This window comes from Corvus moneduloides, chromosome 25 (assembly GCF_009650955.1).
Source record: "Corvus moneduloides isolate bCorMon1 chromosome 25, bCorMon1.pri, whole genome shotgun sequence".
NCBI lineage: Eukaryota > Metazoa > Chordata > Aves > Passeriformes > Corvidae > Corvus > Corvus moneduloides.
The window spans coordinates 68,399-90,724 of record NC_045500.1 but is presented as its reverse complement, the minus strand read 5'-3'; the positions used below and the strand labels follow the sequence as shown (position 1 = coordinate 90,724).

The window sequence follows — 22,326 nt, the reverse complement described above, 5'->3', positions numbered from 1 at the left end:
GCTGCAGTTAATTTGTTCATACTAAGGAGATCTGAGCTCAGACACTGAATGCTGGTATATGGATTTCATTTTAATTTTTCTCCTAAGTGCTTTTTGGGGATGCTTTGTATCAAGCAATATTAATGGAGATGAGATTTCTGTCCCTGTATTCCCATATCTGGAGATGTTTGGATATAAGAGAAAGTCAGAACAGTTCCTCAGTGTCTGCTTTTGTGGGGCCCACGTGTGCTGGGTTGTTCAGTGTGAGACAGCAAGTGTTAACTCCAGTTACCAGTAACAGCATGACTTGGTGTCTAGCGATGCCCAGAAATATCTTCCCCACTGTTCTTCTCTGTCTATATGTGAGTAATATGATTTTTTTGCTCCACCATGCAGTTCAGTGATGTTAGCCCGAGACTTCCCTGCCCTGGTGATTTATCCATGCTGGCCAGGCCCAGTGGAACAGTCAGTGCTCGGGTCTGCATAGCTTAGTCCTTGCTGGCAAAATTAGGAGGAGACAGAAACTGCCTGCTGGTTTTTTTACCTCTCCTTATCTATTTTTCAGTTTGTCAATGACAAGCCAAATGCTAGCATTTATAGGGATAAATTATGACTAAAATAATTTGCATTTAAAATGCAAATGAATGAAAGCATCAGCAAGGAGCCTTCTGCTTCCTTCCTGGTGCGCAGATGGGTACTGGCATTGGATCAGCCCAGCAAGGCACTGGATATAAAATAAAGTTAATTGGAGTAGCTGAGAAATGCAGTGGGCTCAGCCTCATGATAATTCCTGGCCTGTGATTTAATATGACATTAGAGACGAAGGATTGGGAAGGTGCTGAACCACTGACTAAACCAATCACCAGAGCTGTAAATTACCCTTCTGGAATCCCAATGGCAGATTGAGAGGCCCCGATAAAATTGCAAGAGGTGAATAAAACCAAGCTTGGAAGCAGTTTGTCAGAATCTTTGAGAGTTTAAGTTTCCTTGTTCCTTTTTAGTAGTTGGCTATTGTAACACGGCCTTGTACTAACCTGGGACTGGGATTTTGTCCAAGGTCAAATCTGTCTGTACATGGAAAACCAGTTGGTGCTCAAACAAAACCTCTTTCAGGCAAACTGAGGAACTGGTGATGCATGTCTGAACATAGTGTTTTCTTGTTGGAAGCCTCAGGTCCATTTTTTGCAATATTTATTGATTTCTAGGCCTGTAGGTGCCAGAAGGACAATGAGGACCAGGTGGTGTGGATGGCCTGTGGTCAAGGAAAGACATGCAGGAAGAATTCAGTGTAATCTTTCAGTGCCATTGGTGCAGTGGTTGATTTGTTTCTTCCTTAATGGAACATGGAAAGTGGTGTACGGCAGGACTTACCCATATTCAGTGAGATAAGATTTCTGTTCCTTTATTCCCGTAACTTAAGGTGTTTGGGTCTTGTAGGAAGTGTTTGTAAAGTCAGACCTGCTTTACTCTGTGTTACTGAAGTGTGGTAGCTGATAATAATAAATCTCTCATAGCTCCGTGACATGTGTCATGCTGGTTTTAATGTCTCTGTTCTCTGGTTTTGTTACAGCCATGTTGCTGAAGATCACCTTGTCTTCTGGAAGCAGAAACACAGTGAACAGATGAATCCCTTCAGCCAGACATTGCTCCAGTAGATCTTTCTCCTCATGGAGCACCCAGGCAGGGAGGAGATGGACTTGAAAGAGGAAAGTCCTCAGGTGTGGGCTGAGTCTGCAGCACAGGAACAGAACACTGCTCAGGTGATTAGTGCCCTCCAGAGCTCTGCCTCTGCTTGGGGTGGATTGGGATTGGTGGGGAGGGTTAGTTCCCATTTGGCCCTGACTTAGAGTCTAGAAGCTCAGCTTTCATTTAAGCAGAAAGACAAACATTTCTTTGGTGATTTTGGGTTATAGCTTCAGAAACCGAGCTGTGCAAACTGCAGCAGTGAAGACATCGAGGTCTGAAATGAGCTGAACAAAACCAGGCAGTGGCTGTAGAAGTTTCAGTGTCCAAATATATCTAGAACCACGTGGGAGAGTGAAAGGGTGTTCAGAGTAATAAACATGAACAAAATCTGTGCTCTGTGGCAGCCCCTTTTGATGGCATCATTCAAATCAATTGAAACTGTGGGTGGACCTTGGGGAAAGTAATATGAGTAATTTTTTCCAGCCAGGCATCTGGGTAGTGAGGAAGGGAGAAATGTTAATTGTAAGTGACTAATGCAGTCAGGTTCTGCTGTATGCAGCTTGTCCCTCTGCCTCTGAGACAACGCAACTGGGAATTTCTAGAATTCTGTAAATTGATTTACTCTTTCAAGTATGGTAGGAAAAGGATGCTGCATGGCATTTGACCTACAAGCTGAGAAATTCTGCCTCTCTTAGTAATTTCCAGCTTTGAAATTTGCCAAGAAAGGCAGTTTTCAATGGCCTGTGTTCTGTTCTCTCTACAATGGGATAACCATGCTGCTGTTTCCACATGGCAGTTTTAAGGCTTAATGAGCATTTGCAGAGAGCTCTCCAAATGTGAAACTGTAGTGTTTGTGAGAGAATTTATTGTACACAATCAGCACTGAGCATCCACGGGGGAGCACCAGGTGTCTTCTGAAGCATAAGCTAAAAAGTGAAACAAAATAAACAAAATACGTAACTCTGGCATCATTTTATGTGAAAGAATTTTATGTGAATATGAATAGTTGTACTCAAACTAGGTTGCCTGCTAACTGTCCTGTTTTTCCCATACACTGAAAATGCTTTTCAGCATGTAAAGGATGGCAAAAGCTAAATGTGTTCCTATTTTCAATGGAATTCAGTACTCTAGCTCATTTAGCCAGATCAGTTAAGATCATAATGTTCGGGTAAAATTGACTTGTTTAGATTAAAGTGCTCCCCTAGACATAACTTGTTCCAGTAGTCCTTGGAATCAGTGCTTAATGCTTTCAGTTATATGTTTGTCTGTTTAAATAGTTGAATTTTCTACTGATGCTGCACATACATACTACAGAGAAGCAATCTAATATGCCCTACTGCTGCCTCTGAGAGCTGCAATACTATAACTTGAGGAGTATCAGAGTTAATAAGTTCTGTTAGCCTCTCATCAGACAGCAAAGATTACCTCCAACTACAGAACTAGCTGAATGAAGTCATTATTAAAAAATCCTGAAAGGAATATTGTTGCAGTGGGGATTTCTGCAACATGTATAGACAGCAAGGCCCATGGGAAAGAAATAGGGACCGATTCTTAATAGATGTTTTTCAGAGATCTTTATTCTCCAGCTGCATGGCCGGGGTCCAGCCCAAGAGCTCTGGCAATCACGGGACCAGCAGGGTCCTTCCTGGGCAGGGGAACACAAAACAACCAGTGGGGAACAGGATTAGGGTACATGGGAGCAGGGAGACCCCGTAGGCCATGCCTCTACTTCAGGGTCCCCTCCCCCCAGACCCCATGCCAGGGGGGAGGAACCCCAACAGAATATGAGCATAAAGGGAAACAATATCCCAATAAATTTAATAGATACATCAGTTCAAATATGAACTTGTTCCCTTACAAATTTTCAAAGTATCATGCAAGAACTAAGTATGAGTGAGTGCCCTTTGTAGCAGTTATGTCTTGAGTTGCAATACAGAGTAAAACCAGAGACTGATGGGAGTTGTGTCCAGATTTCTATTGGTAGAATAATTGAGTGAGATTTGAAACGTGTTTTTCATGCATTCAGATTAGTTGGGACACAAGGTCTCTCTGCTTTCCAAGGCACCCTGTGACTGTGGTGCTGTGTCCCACTGGCCTGTGTTTGGTGTGAGTCCAGGATCTTTTTGTTCCCCAGGTGCACTTTGTCCCCGAGGCGGGGACAGTGGCCCAGATCGTGTACAGTGACGAGCAGGAGCGCGGGCCTGCGCAGCAGGTGGTTTACACGGCTGACGGCACCTCCTACACCTCTGTGGACACCTCGGAGCACACCCTTGTTTACATCCACCCCGTGGAAGCTACACAGGCACGTGTGGTTCTGAGCCCACCCTGGTTTTGGCACCTAGAAAACACAACAATCTTGTTTGGGATGAAAGCCAGTTACCAGCCAAGTGGTATGACTGGAAAATAGCAGACAGTCGCTCCCAACAGCGACTCTGCCCACTGCTGAGCAGGGACTTCATGCTGTTCATTTGTTTGATGTGCAAATCTGCTCATTAAAGGATGGCGAGGCTATGAATTGTGAAATGCTGGTTATTTCACTGAAGGTGGACAAGATTATAATTTACTCAAAGGTTTTTTCCAGAACAAGGATAATCTCACCAGAAATTCTGCTTCTTGTATCCAGTAAAAAACTAAGAGCCATCTATCTTCCTTCTGGAAGAGCCCTTGTTTTGTGTAGTACAGTTGTCATAGTTAATAGTTACAATAACAGTTGTGTCTTTTTGCAGAGCATGTCTGTTTATTCAATGTAATTTTGTAGTCTCTGCAGAGTTGTTGATTTTATAGACCTTTTATAGTCTTTTTCTTCTGCATAATCATATCAGATAGCCTTTATTCCCTTGCAGCACATGTTTATATGGGGTCAATATGCTCTGCATCTCTGCCTCTGTGTGGACAGATTTAAAAGGAAGAGGCTCGCTTTGTCGAGAGTGTTTTAAAATGTCTTTGCTGACACGGCAGATCAGCTGTGCTACAAAGTGCACATACCTGACACCCCCACCATGTTGGCAGGGCCTCGTGTGGCACAGTCTGCCTTGTGCAGCTCTCAGCTGTCCCAGAAAATGAATGTGAAAGGATGTCCTGTGAGGGTATCTCCCAGGAAGTTACTGGCCAACTAACTCCAAAACTCTGAATGCTGTCATTGTGTCAAAAGATGTGTAGTATTCAGACACTCTTCTGCATCTAAGATGAAATTATCACAGTGCTAAAGGAATTTGTATTATACCATGCTTTATTTCATTGTAGCTAGGCTGCAACAAGCTCAGATATTTCAAATTTTGGCTAAGTAAAGCTGGCCTCAGTCAGTCCTTAGTCTTGCTTTTCCTAGGCTTCTGTCAGGGCTTGTTCTTCCAAAATATTGGAGTTGGCATGGCTTCTATGAAATTAAACAGCATCCTGGCCTTATCAAAGTCCCATGCAGGATGTGCCTGATAGTTCCTCAAAAGAAAGCATGCAGGAGTCTTGTGAATCTTCAGGAAGAAAAAGCTCATAATTACCTTCTATCCTGCCCTTAAGTGTTACACAGTTTTGATAGAGCTATTGAATTTCATTCTGTAGATTTTATCAAATCAACAATTGACAAAGTGATTTTGGTAATTAAAAAAATAAACCCCGTGAAACACTTTAGCTGTACAGATGCAAAATGCTACATAAATATGATATTAACTCTTTATGGAGCACTTCTGTGTGTAGGTCCACTTGGGTAAGTTGAAGTAATTTGCTGTGATAACAGGCATGTTAGAAGCTGACAAAGGCTCAAATGTTGGTTGTTTCATGGTGGCAGGATAACTTTTGTGTGAGTTGGGAGTAAAAACCCCCAGGGCTGGTTTGATAAGCCTTTTTCACTTTGTCTAGACTCTGTTTACAGATCCGTCCCAAGTGGCTTACGTCCAACAGGATGCCACCACCCAGCAGGTAAGGAAGAGATATTATTCATCTTGGGCCTAAAACTATGAGGGAATAGTTAGGGGAGGTAAAGGGACATTGTTGTGTTGCGAGAGGATAATGAGCTGTCTCTGAAGTTGTCCAGTGACAATCTTGGTCTTGTGCTGTCACCCTGATCAAGACCAAAAACCACTATTACCAGCTTGTGCATGAATGACAATAAAAGTTAAGAATTATTTTAGGTTTGTTCTTTTTACTTCATATTCAACAAGAATTCTAATTTACTGCCCCAGACAGCATGAAAAGTCTTTCAACAGTGTCCCTGCAGCAGATGTGGCTAATGTCATCTGATTGTGCCATTTTGGAAAGGCTGGTTTTGCAGCTGTCTGCATACAGGTTCTGATCCAAATGTCTTTAAGTCCACAAAGGCTCTTGAGGGATAGAAAAATTGGATTAAATTCTGGGTTTACTAGAAACCTCACAGGAAATTAAGTGCAAAACCTGAAGAAGTTCAGTGAGTGGCTCCCTTATCAGGTGTGCTGGGCTTGCCAGTGTGAGGTGGTCTGGGAAGAGAATAAAACTGCAGCCTGTGTTTATAAAGTTATGATGATTTTTCCTTATTCTTTTTACATCCATCATGGATGGGGAAGTTTTGTTGTTAACTCTTACTGGTATCTTAGGGGACTGCACTGTGGTAATCAGCTGTAGAAAGGTGCTTTCAGATCTCTCTAGTTGGAATTCTCTGCTTGTCATAGACTTAAAATCGTTACTGCTTGGTGGGTCTTTAATGACATGTGTGAATGGATGTGTTAGATCTGAATCATCACCAAAGCCATCATTAAAATGTGTGTTTATTGACAGTCTTGGGGCAGAGTGAGGTATCCAATGTGTGCTGAAAACAAATTTTCTTGCTAAAAGACCTTCTAAATGGTTGAGGCACAGACAGGAAGCAATGACTGACACAATAAAGGCGTTACCTGTCTTCTCATTCTCTGGACTATTGTTCTGGAATTTTTTGCTCCATAAATTTCCCTGCATTAAGAAGCCAAAAATTCCTATTTAATTGTCTTAAAGCTCATTTAACAAATACATGATTAATTAAAAATAGCGATTACTTGTGTGCAGTGCAGATGGCAGTGACAACAGAGGTGATCTTCTGTTATTATCCCAGAAGCACTTGTCTGTGTGTCCTTGGCCTGTCCTCCATTCCAACACTGTCTGACAGCAGTCCTAACACATGTATTAATTTTTTGGTGAAGGGTTAATCCCTCATTATAGCAACTCCTGCCTTTGCAGCTGTTTTTACATCAGCATTTCATGTGGGAGATCCCTGACCTGACAACTAATGATAAAATAATAATTAAAGCTCCTCTTGTCTTTCAGAAGAAACTTTATTGTAGAAAGAAGGTGAGAGGTTTTATAAAAATAATGCCCATAATCCGTACAGTGCCTGAAATGGAAGTGCAAGTAAGGGTATGTTTGGTGTGATTAGTAGTAGGCAATGCTAATAGTGGGTACAGGTAGATCCAAGCCTGTGTGGCCCTCTCCTTGCTGGCACTCTGGAGGAATAATGATGCATCTTCTGTGGCCACTTGCCATCAGAAATGTCAGTTTCTGAAATGTCAACCACTAGACTGTCATGGTGGTTTCCTCCTCACCGTCACACCATTCTCTGAGGTCCTTTTGCTGTTGTTTTTCAGAAGTTTCATAAATTACTCTTAATACCTCTTTAAACAAAGCAACTAGTTTGGAGTTCTAAGACCAAGTGCTTACATTATGGATTTTGTTGTCTGCTCCCTCACTACTGGCCCAATTCACTGTTCTCAGTTTTATCTGATATATATTAAGAGGCAAGAACTTGGATTTTAGCATAAAAGCTGCATAACAGTCAGAGACACAAAGTAGAAGTCACATAATGTCAACTGTAGAGAAGGATGAAAAGCCACGTGGAATAATGGTGCAAATTCCTGTATAGATCAGCAGGCAAAAGGAAAGGTGATTCCTAAGGTCTTAGTTGTTCTTTGTTTTATTGCTGAATGGATGAGAACAGTGTGATAATATGCATTAATTTGGTTGTTACTGCACAAAAAAATGTAAACAAAAATGTATAGTCTGACCAAATGTAAAGAAAAGTAATTGCTGGGATCCTCTTGTTTGAGAGCTTGATCTTCTAATGAGGTCAACACACCATCTTGTTTTTTTAATGGATCCTAGATCATAGAATCACAGAATGATTTGGATTGGAAGGGATCTTAAAGCTCATTTAGTTCCAACCCCTCAACCATGGCCAAGGTTTTCTCGAGAAAAAGAAAGATAGTAATAAAAAGAGGAAATGTTTCTTATTCCTTCTTTACCTTTTCCCTTGAAAATTAAAGTAAATTTGGGCATAGAAGAAAAGAGACCCTAAATCACTGGTTTTACCAAGAGCTGAAGAGCTCCTAACATCTGTTTTTAGTGCAATTTGAACCCAGGCTGGGTAGGATTTTAATTTCAAGCCTTAATTTAAAAATGTATGATAGGTAATTCAGAATTTGCGAAGTCTATAGGTTTGAAGCCTTTCCCTTTGTCCCAGAAGCTGCAGGTTCTGTCCAAGCCCATCATCCCTACTTGAACCCCAAAAATCTTGGGAATGCCATAGTTTTTGAGTGAGTGCAGGGCTCAAGGGAGCTGTGCATGCTGGGCCCTGCCCGTGTGTTAAGTGACTGGTGGAAATGCTGCAGTGCTAAAATGAGTGCCTGTGATTTTAGGTAACGGTGCTCTTGCCTGCTGCTGCTCAGAGCATGAATCCCACCAACCTGTCCGTACTCGGCAGCGTTGCCGACACCCCCCCAACCAGTGGCTCTGGAGCAGGGGCCACAAGCAGATAGAGTAAGTTGCCAGGCACCCTTTCCTTCTTCCATGTACGAGTGCATTGATTCCATTGCTCCATCGTCTCCGGGGATGAAATGTGGCTGAGTGATCTGGGAGGAGATGTGAGAAAGCTGTAGTGCAGATTTGTACTGTCTTCCATAGTCTTACCATGGAACGTATGGGGGTTGAGGAGAGATCATGTGTTTAATGTACAGAGAAACCTGTTTTACAGATGGTTCTGTCTTGAGCAGCCACCTTAAGATTCTCTCAGTGCCGAAAAGTGAAGTTAACAGACTGTCACAGCAACATCCACTGGGTTTCCTCACCAGTGTTTTCAGGCAGCTCTGCTGGTATAATATTTCTTCTTCTCTACCTGAGAAAACCTGTGAGCATGATGGAATATGCACCACCACTTCAATTGTTCCAGTTTTTTTTTTAAGGAAGAAAGGGCTAACCTTGAAAATTAGTGGAAGAATGCAATGCCCTCAACTGTCCCTCATGTCCCATAGTTTATATCTAGTCTCCATGTTACCTCACCCCTTATTGACCTCTACCTTTGTACTCTGGGGATTGGTTTTGTTGAATTGTAAAGAAAAGATCACGTGCCAAAGTGCAGGATTCTCTCACTTGTACAAAAGAAACTAAAATACAGCTTTAGGCCCTAGGTAATATCCATAGAGCCTGGACTTTGTTTCAAACCTTCTGCAAGGGTCCAGAACTTCCTCTGATTTCAGTTTCTTCTGAGAACTGAGTCCTTGGCAGGGTGGAGCCAGGGAGTAGTAACAGGTGTCCTGAGTGAAGCCGTCAGCAGCATCAAGTGATGCAAAACATCCCTTGGCAGTCATTTATCACCTTCTCTTCTCCTCCTCTCCATTATCAGAGGCAGCAGGAAGGGTAGACTAGCAAGGATCTTCATTGCTCGTCCTTGTAGTTTTCTTCATGAATCAGCTTGAATTGTTTGTGAATTCTTTCCTCAGGCATCATTACCGGTGCATAACCAGGTGTTACCTCCTATGGAGGCTGTGGATGGTTCTGACTCTTTAGCACCTCTGCAGAATCAAATGGAAAGGATAGAAACAAAAGAGGAAGATGATGAGGATGAAGATGAGGATGAAGATGGGGAAGACACTGACATGGATGAATGGGATCCAGATCCACCTCGACCCTTTGATCCCAATGATTTGTGTAAGCATAGCACAGTAATATGAAGTGTATTACCTGCCCTCCCCTTTTTTCCTTCTCTCTCCATCAGCCCTTTAGTAAAGAGAGGCAAAAAACCATTCAGATTTAGCAGTAATGAGTAAATGCGAGTCTTTATTCCCAGAAATGTGAATTTCAAATTGGGCTGCTTTACTGAAAAGACAAAATTCTGTATTTAGTGAAGTCTGTGAGCTGCTTTGTTCTTATTTGCTGGACACTGCTCTGGTCTAATATTTTAAAATGTAGACAGGACTATTGGCATAAGTGTTCCCACAGCTGAGCCAAAGATGTTTAGAGAGAGATAAGGCTGTCTCTGAGCCGTGTGTGAGTGTCTGCCTGAAAGTCAACATCCTCTCTGCCTTTGTGTTGCAGGGTGTGAAGAGTGTAATACGCACATCCCTCCGTGTGTCCAAAACACGGACCTTTGCACCCCATCCCAAACCGGCCTGGCTGACCAGGGCAGAGGGCCAGCCTTCCCCTGGTGCTCTATATAGACAGGTTTTTGGGAGGTGTGTTTCTCCAAAAGGCGTATCCCAAAGCGTACACAGTTTGGGCCTGTGGAAGGACCCCCTGGTCAGACAGACTGAGCTCAAAGACTGCTATATCCATTTGAAGGTAAGGGTGAGAAAAGGAGGATCGGTTTGTGCCTAAGCTTTGATTTTCATGTATTTGTCACTCCACCTTGATCAATTCACTAGAGATGTTTTGTTACCTCCATCTCTGAATGTAGCTGAGAAATACCCAGATTGCTTTGCCTTCAAATCTGCTCTGTTATTCAGGGGAGACACACTAATTCTGGTGAAATGTTCTGGCATTATGGTGTTAGGATATATAGGGAGCATAATGTGTAAGACTGTGAATCACACTCACATGAGCTGAAAACTGCATCTGGACATAAAAATAGCAGCTCCATCTGAGGGATGTTCTGCAGCCATTCTTTTGTGTCATGTTGTAACCTCAGTTCAAAATATTTTTCTTACCTTTCTGTTCATAAGATGTAGGGGAGAGGAGATATTTTTATTCCCTTCCTCAAGTAATTGGCATAGGGGTAAAATGGATTTGAGTGACTTCTATCCATTTATTTACTCATTTCACTATAAAAAATTGGTCCTTTATTTGTTGGAGTTTAGATCCACAGTCTTAGGAGGGCTCTGATGGTCAGTGTCTGACAAGCAAGTTGTGACCATAGGCAGATTCAGCAACCCAAGAGAAGTTCAGCTAAAGAAGTGCTGCTTTCTGCTTGAGGCAACATCTTGAGTCAAGAAATGAAAGGAAAAGTGGGTCTGCCAGTTAGAAACTTCTGACTGATGTTTCTGTAGCCTACTAAAGCTACAGCTACGTGTGTCATTTGTGATAGCCCACGATTGAATACTGTGCCTGACCCCCTTTAATGAATGATTCTTGTCCCTGAAAGGATCCATTGTGCCTTTTTAGTTAAATCTTTACCTGTTGCTAAATATTTTTCTGCCTGTTTCTGGATCCATGTTAGTAAAGAGAGAAAATTAGCTAGGCCTTCATTGCTCCCTTAATGTAACAGTTGCATGGGCACAGTACTTTTCTTAGTAAGTCAAATTCTTTTGATTGTGCTGCCAGGCAGTTACAGTCACATGTAATTGGATTTTGCTACAGGTTTCTCTTGATAAGGGTGACAGAAAAGACAAAGACTTGCAAGAGGACCTGTGGTTTGAACTTTCCAGTGAGGCTCTGTGTAACTGGATGATGTTTGTGCGTCCAGCGCAAAACCACCTGGAGCAGAACCTGGTGGCCTATCAGTACGGCCACCACATTTATTATACGACCATTAAAAACGTGGAGCCCAAGCAGGAACTCAAGGTATGGCATTGCTTGTGTGTCAGGACTCTTTTTTTTCTACTGATTAAATAGTACCTTAAAAGTTGCTGCCAAAAAATGCCAGAAACTACTGCTTTGAATAGTTATAGGGCTTTTTTTCTCTGATGGCCTGAATTGAATGTCACTGAAGTCAGCAAATAGTCACCAACATAGGTATTTCTTCATGAGCCAAAGCTCATTAAAGTTTAAGATAAAACTATGTAAATGATTTGTCTCTCCCTGTCATGCTTTAAACAGTGTATATTTTCCTGATACAATCTAATTTTTACTGCAGCATTCTTATTTTTTTAATTCTGGATGCCCTTCCCAGTTAGCCATGTGTGTTCCTGACTTGTTTTCTGGTACCTTAAGTGAATATGGCCTCTCTTTACCTGGATTTCCTGGAGCTGTTGAAACTTTGCATGTGAAAAATTAGGAAGGATATTGTGGCTTCCCCGTGGTTTGGTTTTTGTTCCCTCTAAAAATTTATTGATTATGTCAAGCTCAAAGCAGCATGGCTGGCTGAGATGGCCTTAATTTTCAACATTTTTGGGGGCATGGGGGGGAGGGAGGGGGGGAGGGGGACCAAAAAATTTTGATACCAGGAAATTTTGTTGTTCTTCAAATCTCTTCTTGCATGTAGATTTCAACAATTGGTCTGGAAAAACAATTGTTTAGTAAGCGCACTTACTAAATCAGGACAAAAGCCTACTTACACCCTTTAAGAGTAGGACTGTCTGAAATTGGTCCTTCATTTTTTTAAGCTGTATTACTAGAAATCTTACTAATCCATTTTAAGTGTATCCAAACATCATTTTCCTCAACAGTTTTTAAACAATTTCAAAATCAGACTTTAGATCTGTACAGACCTCCCTGTGGGAGCATCATTTTTCTTACTTTATGTGTTAGTAGTGTCTTCTGGGGTAAAATGGTTTGTTAATTGCAAGGCTTGGTAATGTAATTTCCTCCCCAAGTGGATTCATGCAAATTTTGTCCAGAGATTGAACTAGGAGGATCAGGGAGCTGAAGCTGGAAAGTTCTGATTTGCCTGCCAGGTGTGTAGTCCAGGAGCTCCAGGCTTTTGTCTCCAGCCTGTCCAGCTGGTGAGATTCCTGCAGAGTAACACACCTGCTGGAGAGTACTTGAAATCCCACTCACCACTGCCTGTGGCCCACTGCAAGTTCAAACTTGTTTGAATTTTTCATGCAGAAAATCTGTTGATGTCTTCTTTGAGAAATCTCTTCTAAAATCCACTCTTTTTCATCAAACAGATGAAATTATGGAAGAATTCTTAGCTAAATGTGAGCATCTGCTTTTAGGCTTTAATAAACTTTGTCTTCCTGCATCTTATGGTTATCTTTGCTGAAGGCTTGAATTCCTTGTATGACAAAAGTGAGTCCATCATGCTGGTGCCTGGCAGATCCTTGTTTTGGAAAGCAAGACCATATTGCTCCAATCCTTCAGAAGCTCAGAAACATTTTAAATGAGTCTATGTGGATGGTGCTGCCTATTGTCTATGTAAGGAGAGCAGGAAAGAAATGGGAAATCCCTTGAGTTAATAACATTTCCATTCCTCTTGGTACAAGTATCAGTACTCTGCTGACATCCTTCCTTCACAGTCATGCAGTTGGGTTTGAATAAATTAATCTTATTTCCTTTAGAGCTACTGGTAGCCATGTGCAAGATTAACATTCATGTTAGGAAGCTAGACCTTAAAATTAAATGGACGTGCTTACTGAGCAAAGCTCTTTCCTTCCTCAGTGGGGGCACATTGATCTTACCAGACTATTATTGAGGATGAAAGGAGCAGTAAGAGTTAGTGGTTGAGGCAAGTGAAGTAAATGTATTGCTTAAAACCCATTTTCAAATAAATTTCCTTTAGTTTTGGCTCCACCTAAGTGTCCTGTTACCTTGTGCTCCTGCTGCAGGTGTGGTATGCTGCCTCCTATGCTGAGTTTGTGAACCAGAAGATCCATGACATAACTGAGGAGGAAAGGAAGGGTAACTTGGGATCTTCTGCTTTCAGTGTGGTGGTGGTTGCAGGTTGCACTCCTTACTTTCAAGTATATGGCCTGTATAGTGCTCCCCAGATTTGTGCTAGGTTGGGAAAAGTTAAAACAGATCTAGATTGTGTTATTGGGGCTTACTTCCAGGAACTCTTCTCATGAGAATTTTACATTAATTTAACCCTTTGCCTCAGTTTCTGGGAAGCGTCATATTGCTGCTGGAAGAGGTATGTTTCTGTACTCAGTGTCCACTGTGTGTCATAAACTGAGGTGTGACTGCTTTAGATTTAGAATTTTCCCTTGACCTCCCTTAACTTATGCCAGAGGTACAATCCTGTAGGTGCTCTTCCATACAAGGGTGAATTTCAGAATCCCCCTGAATTTCTAACAGTGTTGATAGTCCATGGGAATTGTCCCCAGTGATCTTTCTGTGTCTCTGTAATGAGCTGTGGCACAGTGCAGAGGGGATAAAAGCAAAGACCAGTGGAGCAGGGCTGGGTATTCTGCAGCCTGTCTAACCTTCAGGGGAGAAATACGGCCCACAGAGGACAGAGGCTGGGGGCAAAAAAATGAGGTGTTTAATTGGTGGTGACTGAAATGGTGTTACTGACATTTCCAACAGTACTGAGGGAGCAGGAGAAGAACTGGCCGTGTTACGAGTGCAATCGGCGTTTCACGAGCTCGGAGCAGCTCCAGCAGCACCTCAATTCCCATGATGAGAAGCTGGACTTCTTCAGCAGGTACTGACAGCTTTAGCTTTGCTTGTGGATCACTGTGGTGATCCAAACACACAGAAAGGAGGGGCTTTGTCCCACAAAACTTAGTGACCAGCTCAGGAGAGATCAGCTCAGCACCAGAAGGAAAAATCATGGCAGCAGGAGACTGACTGGTATAAGAGACTGTGAAAGAAGTAGCTTGAGAGAAATAAATACTCTGTTGAAACTGGTGAGGTTTTTTTGTGTTGCTTTTTTTTTGCCAATGACTTTAAAAACTTGTAATGTTTCAGTATCACTGTATTGAAGTACTGATGTTTCTCAGAGATACTGAAGTACAGAGCTTGGAAAACAAGGCTTCTAGTGCCTCATCGGCCTGGCAAGATAGTTTATCCTCACCTATTAAAAACTGAATCTACAAACACCTATCACAGAGCAGAAGACATTGGTGCCTTCTTTCTCCTGAAATGTTAGCAAGTGACTGTTTTGTTTTGCTTTTTGACACAAAATTGTTCCCTTCTGTTTAGTACCTTGACATCAGTGGACTGCCCGCTTTTTGGGGAGGGATGTTATGGCTTCAGATTTTAAATGGGTTTCCTTCTGCACTTGTTCTATCATGCTGAAAATACTTCCAGCACAGCATAAACTGGGGTGTTGGAAGTGGGAGACTTGCCATGGCAGAGGGCTGGATAGAAGCCAGTAGTCCTCTTGGTCCCATGATTACTGGTAGAAATTTTAATGTGTTCTGGACTTTGGTTTCTCATTAAGGACAAAATAATAGATACCAGCCAGAAACCCATTGGTTTTGCTGCCAGAATTTCTTCAGTTTTTATTATTTACTGCAGGCCATTGTTGCTGAGTTGAATGAGTGAGTAGTGATGCTGAGAAAGGAAGCATAAAACCAGTGGAGAATCCAAATCCATCTTTCTTTGTATCTAACCTGGAGCACTCTGTATTCTGCAGAGCCAGAGGCCGAGGTCGCGGACGAGGAAAGAGGAGGTTTGGACCAGGCAGACGCCCCGGGCGCCCTCCCAAATTCATGCGCATGGAAGTAACCAGTGAAAATGGTGAAAAGTGTGAAGAAGGGACACAGGTATATTTTTTGAGATGGAGGGGAAAAAAGTAGCACATGGAATTTAAACTCCTGACCAAAAGAATTTGGGGCATTGGTGCAAACTGAGGGTGTGCTTTGGACTTACACATGAGTAATTCTTGGTTTCTAGCTGGAATTCTCTGCCAGGAGAGCATACTACTTCCCTTCTATAAAACCTGTAAAATCACTTGGAATTCTGCAGCAAGTTTCACTCCAAAGCACTTAGCAGTGAGGTGGGTTATTGTGGCAGTTCAGCAGCATCACAGAAGTAAATTAGACAGTAAAACTGTAATGGGAATTTAGGTTCTTAGCTCTTACAGCTGTTGCTGATGGAATTAAATCAGTTTGAGGTATGATTCCCTGTGATGTTTTAATATTAACAGAAGGGCTTCCTGTAGGTAGGCTTACTGCAAAATGTTCTTTTGCTTGTGGCTGTTGGTTATATTCTGTAGGGATGTAATATGACACATATAAGTAAAAAGCTAAATTCTCTGATGCTGACCATGCTTAGGTTACCACTAAGTCCTTTTATGAGCAGTGACAGAAGGGATCAGTGCTCTATTTTATGACTTAGCTGAAAGCTGATATCTGGAGTGGTAATTTTCCTCTGGCATCTCACTAGGTCGTGGCTCTGTGCTGACTCAGAGGGAGGAGTGTATACTCTGCCTGTGAATTCCTGCTGCAGTGCCCTAAATGCTGCATTAGGTGCAGGCAGTTGTGAGCTCACCCTTTCTGCAGGCTGACATGACACATGGCAGCCTCATTTTGACAAATAAACCTAATGCTGCTCCCAAACCCTTCATTCTGGGGGAGATGGCGCAGTCCAGTGTGTGAGTGGCCTCTGGACTGGAGGTGGCTTGTGTCCTGCCAGCTTGGAGCATGGCCCAGGGCTGGCTCATGTGTGGCTGTGCAGTGGGGCAGGGTGATGTCCCAAGCCATTGGAGGTCTGCGCCTCGCTAAAGCTGGGCATGAGTTCTGCCTGGGAACTGGAGAGTCAGGATACTGAGAGCACAGCTGAGTGTCAGCAAGGTGGAAACTTGCCACCTAGACCTGGGCTGGACACTGAGCTGGTGTATTGTTTACTAAGGGTCTCTCTCTGGTAAGCACTCATGGTCTGTAAGGGCCTCATTCCTTGGTTTTCTTCTCCCACACCCACTTTTGTGCTTTGACAGCACCAGCCTTCAGCTGACATAATTCAAGATTAATTCTGGTGCTCTGTTTCCTAGCTTGTGCTTTTAAGTTTCTTCAGTTGCATTACATGGTGTCAAATAAGGACCTATGTGTGTTTTTTCATGTAATAGAAGATGATTCCATCCCAGAGGAGTTATTGGAACTTACAGGGAAAGAATGTAGATTTTTGGCATGTTCTTCCTTTTCAAAACACCCTCCCTTTTATGCTAGTGCAAAAGGGGAGGAAAACCAGCTTTATGTGATACATGGAAGTGATGTGTGCAGAGCTGGAAACTGGGTAAAAACACCACATAGTGCCCAGTGTGATCACCTCGTTTGTCACTCTCCAGTTCAGCACTCCAGATAGTTTGTTAGAAAGAAGACACTGCAAAATGACACACAGTAATGTTTCAAAGCAACAACAGTTTCCAGGAGACAGAAATTCTCTCCTTTCCCAGGTCTGCACTCGTCACTTTGGTTAAAGCAGAAATACTCCTGAGTGCAGAAGAGCTTTCTTGGCTATTAACAGCTGGATAATGCTGATTGTCTGTGGCTGGTCAGACAAAGGGATGGCCCATGGAGAGTCACCCACCTGCAGCACTGCTTCCCTGGTGCTCTGGGTGATGCTGCTGTAGGTGAAGGTGATGTGCTGAAAACAGCACTGGACAGAGCAGGAGAACTGTAAGGAGTTAGTGCAGACACTACACTGTTTTTGTTTATAGCTTGAGATTAAATCTGTAGAAATTTTGTTGTCTGCTGAGTATTATCAAAGTGTTTTTCAGTGGGTGGGGGGAATAATCACTGGTTGTATGATTTGCGATTTCAGGACTTGCTGCATTTTTCCAGCAAGGGGCAGTTTGATGAGGCCGGACAAGCCCCACTGAACGGGCTGGAGCAGCAGGAACAGACTCCGGTGCCACCAGAGCCGCAGGCAGCACTGGAGCAGCAGGAAAACCACGTGCTCCATGTGCAGCCGCAGCACGAGGGGAGCACGGTGCCCACACAGAGCACCATGACAGCAGATGACATGAGGCGAGCAAAGCGCATCAGGGTAAGCACAGAGGATGGGGGATCACATCCACTGTAACACAGGGAATGCCAGACCTGCCTGCCAGGGCCAGCTGGTCCTCTTTTCACTGTTGTATCCGTTTCCAAACCCCAAATAAAGCATCTCAGTCCTAGCAGTTTTCTTTGCACTGAGAGGAAGACAAATCTCACATAAAGGACCAGTATCTCATAGATGCTAGTGAGAACTGCTCAGGAGCTGGAGCTGATTGAAGTCCATCACAGTAATTCTTGCATGGAAACACAGTCCATCCAAGCTGGCAAGCAGGAGTGCTTCAAACAGCCGGCAGAATCGTGGTGCTGTGGCACAGACTAACGACTTGCTCACAGCACCATCTGTGTCTCTCAGAACTCTCTTGCAAATAGTTGCCAAAGAGGAACCACAACCTCAATTTAGATCCGCTTAGATGATGATGATATTTAGTGATAAAATCCTTTTTTGGGGTAGAAAACCCTGCCTTTGAGAGCAAAACCTGTGCTGAGAGCTTTGTGTACCAACAGCAAACACTTGGAGCCTGAACTCTGTGTCAACTGGGTGAGCTGTTTTTTCTCTACCATGTGTGGGAGGAAATGATTCAAGCAAATAATCCTTGAAGCTTTGTAACTGGGCAATCAATTTATTTAGCTTAAAATCCTTTCCTTTTTCTTCCATGTGTTAACTTTGGATTAAGGAAAGAAACAGCTGCAATGGGGGTAAGGGTTCATTTTTAGGGGATGAGGAAGGATTAGAAAAGAGTTGAGTAACTGTTCTGTATATGAAGATGTTGAGCCAAATTTTGCTTGCAGTTTACAGCAATGCATATGCAAGACCCAGTGGTGGTGTTACCCCAAAAATGCAGTGGCATGACTTGAAGGAAGAGTTTGGCTTGGACACATTAAGACTGCACAGTTTTTAACCATACAAAATGCTTCCAGTCTTTGAATGACAAGTTTCCACCAGTGATTTCATTTTCATATGTTTAAAAGCTTGGGGGATTTTTTACTGAATGTATTGAAGGGTGTATAATAGAGTACAGAGATACTGAAGTTTTGACAGAGCATGGGGATGTACTGCTTACCGTGTACTACAGCTTCCTCAGTAAGAAGAGAAAGTGTTGGCCATTTCCCCAAACTTCTGAACCCAAGATGTGAACTTAGGATCCTCTGAAATAATGAATGTAGGACAGAAAGGGACAGAAATTCTGAAGTTACCTCTTTGTCTCGTGACGTAGCTTTTAGCCCTGTAAATTCATCACGAATGGATGACAGCTCAGAGGAGTGCAGTGGTGGTTTAGTGACGTGTTTTTATCTCAAGTCTTCTGACTTTCCCTGTATCTGGAAGCTCGTGTTCAGCAGAGTCCTGGAGATGTTTCAAGCCAGGAGCACTGGCAGATTGGCAGATGGATGGTTGCACAGACCTTTCCATATTGCAACAGGCTGTGAGCAATGAGCACTTGAGATAAGACTAAACCAGCAAGCATCATTCTTTAAGCACTGAAAAATCACCCTCTGAACACTCACTCAACTCAGCTATTCACAGCACCTGCCTACAATAACATGCACTTCATCATAAAAGCAAGCAAACATTTGGTTTTTAGATATGCAGTACATTATTCACTTCCAAAGAACAGGTAGGAAGTCCTGACTCCTGGTTATGATTCTGAAACCTGTGTAGCTCTAATTCTTCCTTATAACTTAGATAGGATTTAGTTTTCAAAACCAGTCTTTCCTTGTGAATTGCTTCAGCTTTTCTAAGGCTTAAGACAGTGGTGCTCTAAGACTGTTTTCATGCTAGCTGGAAGCACTGATCTGTCCTGCCCTGGGGTTCGAGTCCTGATGGGACCAGTTCATTTTTCAGCCTCTGCTTTAGAGCCTGTGGGGTTTCCTTGGATATCAGACCTTAACTATGGCAATTGGGTCCTACTATTGAAAAGAGATACACCCACCCTTCAAGAACTCTTGTAGAAAATTAGAGGAACATTGTGGTCCACAGCCAAAATGAATATTTGTTTTTAGTTCAGTTCTGGGCAGTATGTAGGCTGTCTATGTGCTAATGCCAGAAACAGGAGGGATAGGAATATGATTTGGAAAGCACACTCACTTCCTTCATGATGAAAGAAATGCAACTGGTTGTGTAACAAGGAGCACAGCCAGTAAAATGAGGTTAGAAAAAGTCCCTCCTCCTTAATTTTTTCACTCACCTAATCCTTACCCTGTTGTCATCCTGCCCTAATTATTCCCTTCTGCTAAAAGCATTCCGTTCTCACTATGGTTCTGCCATGCACATTGTATCCTTGTTAATCAGCCCTGGGAAAACAGGAAAGGTCACAAAACACCTTCGGGATTATCTGTGGTTTTTATCTTTGCCCTTTAACTCCCCTTGGGCAGTTACTAACTACAGAGTAAACCTTGAAGATCTGTTTAGTGTTTCCTGAGGCAAAAACCTCAAAGCAGTAAATGCTAGTTGGAAGAGCCCTTGTCGTGACCTGCAGAAGTCAAGGCTTCTGTTTTCAAGTCCACTGCATAACATAAGTATTTTTCTCTCTCTCAATGCTGCCTGCTCAGCTGGAGCTGCAGGTAGGTTTGGGTTTTTGTTTCACTGGGTTTTTGCTGTATCTAATCCAATGGTACGTATCAACATCGCCTTCCATGTTGTTTTGTCCAACTCCTATTTAGTGTTTCCTGATTGACCCTGCGCCATAAATTGTCACATTTGTTCCTCTTTAGGTAACCAGTGTCCAGAACTGGTACCTGAGTAACAATTTGCATTCTTCTACTTCTTTTCATACCAGTTCATTGTAAATTTAAGGTGGATTTTATAGGAGTAAATTGCCTGGGTGAAGAGCTGTAATATCAGTCTTAAAGTTTTGGAGGATTTGTTTGCACAGTTGTTTGTGCTGGATCAATACTATAAGTTAATGAGACAACACTTAGTTCTTTTGTTCTGTTTTTATAGTTGATAGATTACCTAGGCAAAGAGCAGTAAAACAGTTCACCTTCTGTAGCCCTTGAGATAACAACAGGGCTATGTTGAGTCTGGCCTGCTGTATTAGCAGTCAGCTCCCTGCTAAGGTACCAGTGATCAAAACTCAAATTAATAGTGTAGTTCAGGACTTGGAATACATCTTTTCGCCTGTGTTTTGTTAGCATATCCCTGTGGTTAAGGGGGAAATTCTATCCTTTGGACTCCAAGCAGCACATCAGTATTTGCACAGCACGTGGCTGTCTCTCCAATTCCCAGCGTGACTTGCAGCAGATCCCTGTGTTTCCCATTGTCTCCACCTGTAAAATGGAGAATGGTGATGATGACAGCTCCTGGGAAGCCCTAGTTGTAGCGCCTGTATTAAACTGTTAACTTTTTTTTTTGTAGCAGAGCATTTGCTCTCCTCTTCTTTCCTGGAAGGAAAGTCTAGGTTTCCCTCTGCAGTTCAGATGGTGAAAAGGATTGTTCAGGTTCACAAATTTAATCCTTAGCACAGCATTTCACAGTATTCCCAAGCTGTTGCCTCATTCCAGCAGAAGAGCTCCTAACTTTATGTATTCAGTGTCAGCTGTTGGCATGCACTTAAGGGACACAGCAAATGTCAGCTGCATCAGCTGCCACATTCCCACAAGAAAAGGAGATAGGAAACCAGGGAAATTTGTTTGCAGAAGTCTCAAAGGTGTCTCTTGGAGAAGTGGGTCATATGGAACACATGTGAGCAGAAATGTCAGCAATATTCTAGTGGAATCCAAGTGGTTTGGTTTGGGAGAGACCTTAAAACTCATCCAGTTCCACCCCCTTGCCATGGGCAGGGACACTTTCCATGAGCCCAGGTTGCTCCAAGCCCCATCCAACCTGACCTTGAACATTTCCAGGGATGGGGCAGCCACAGCTTCTCTGGGCAACCTGTGACAGGGTCTTGCCACCCTCACAGCTGAGAATTTCTTCCTAATATGCAACCTAAACTTATGCTCTTCCACATTATTTCTCTAACTATCAGGATGTAGATTCTGTGTGTAACATGTGAAAAGAGAAGACATCAATCAATAACAGTTTATAGAAGTATTTGAGAGAAGAGTGGATATTGCTTAGAATTCTTGCAGAGGAATGGAGCATTGCAGTGTACTTTGAGTGTAGTATGGGTGACAAAGTGCTGTGGGATTTCATAGGACTCAATTCCAGCTTTGCAACTATCCAGCATGAAAGTTCTCATTCAATATTGAAATGCAGGTGCAGGACACACTTCCCTCTTTCTACAGGCAGTGCATCCAGCAGCATCTGTTCCTCCAGCAGAGAGTGCTGGGTCAGGACCGGGATCGCTCCATAACATTTATCTGAAGAGTAAGGGGAGAAAAGGAAGACAAGAACGATCGTGAAATGTTACAGAAAAGGCAGAGTGAAGGCAAACGCGCACCAAAACAAAATAGGGGCTGAGAAGAGATATTGTGCACAGTAGGAATGGAGAATTGCTCACAGCAGATTAGACAACTTCAAACCTGCTGCTCATAAAGCTGCCATTCTGCCTTTGCTGTCATGTTTTGAAACCATGTTCTTCTTTTTGGCAATAGTAAAAACGTTTAGACCAGCATCTCTTGAATTTATGTTCCACTGGAAGTTCTCCAGGCAATGCCAAACCACTGCTGCACATCTCTGTGGTGATCTTTGATGCAGAAGGTGATCTTGTAAAGGGCTGTGGAATTTCATAAGCCCTGCTCCTGAAGGAAACACAGGTTGCTGGCTCACCATTCCTTTGTATGGTGGCTGAACTTAACGACCTGATGCCCAATAATCAGCTGGAATTGCAGCTTTTCTCAGGTCCAGATCTGTGCTTCAGACAGGACTTAGTTTTATTTTACAGAAAAATGGCATGCTAAAGACAAGTCAGCTAAA

At 42.8% G+C, this 22,326-nt stretch overlaps 2 protein-coding genes across 4 annotated transcripts in view; both read left to right on the top strand.

Moving 5' to 3' along the window:
• LOC116455604 (PR domain zinc finger protein 10-like) overlaps positions 1-9,463 on the top strand; it is a 17,580-nt gene extending 8,117 nt beyond the window's left edge. For 2 of the 3 annotated variants that reach the window (XM_032133658.1, XM_032133657.1), the window contains exons 2-3: positions 1,550-1,739; positions 3,800-4,180. In XM_032133658.1, the coding sequence (XP_031989549.1) occupies positions 1,647-1,739; positions 3,800-4,072 (366 nt within the window). In that variant the 5' untranslated portion in view covers positions 1,550-1,646 and the 3' untranslated portion in view covers positions 4,073-4,180. Of the gene's footprint in view, positions 1-1,549; positions 1,740-3,799; positions 4,181-5,517; positions 5,578-8,294; positions 8,416-9,374 lie in introns of those variants that run through there. The other variant, XM_032133656.1, reaches the window with a different exon arrangement.
• Positions 9,393-22,326, top strand: part of PRDM10 (PR/SET domain 10) — a 25,030-nt gene continuing 12,096 nt past the window's right edge. The window contains exons 1-8 of the mRNA XM_032133655.1: positions 9,393-9,582; positions 9,970-10,212; positions 11,227-11,430; positions 13,356-13,428; positions 14,056-14,173; positions 15,110-15,239; positions 17,236-17,460; positions 20,019-20,030. Of these exons, the coding sequence (XP_031989546.1) occupies positions 9,487-9,582; positions 9,970-10,212; positions 11,227-11,430; positions 13,356-13,428; positions 14,056-14,173; positions 15,110-15,239; positions 17,236-17,460; positions 20,019-20,030 (1,101 nt within the window). The 5' untranslated portion in view covers positions 9,393-9,486. The remainder of the gene's footprint in view (positions 9,583-9,969; positions 10,213-11,226; positions 11,431-13,355; positions 13,429-14,055; positions 14,174-15,109; positions 15,240-17,235; positions 17,461-20,018; positions 20,031-22,326) is intronic.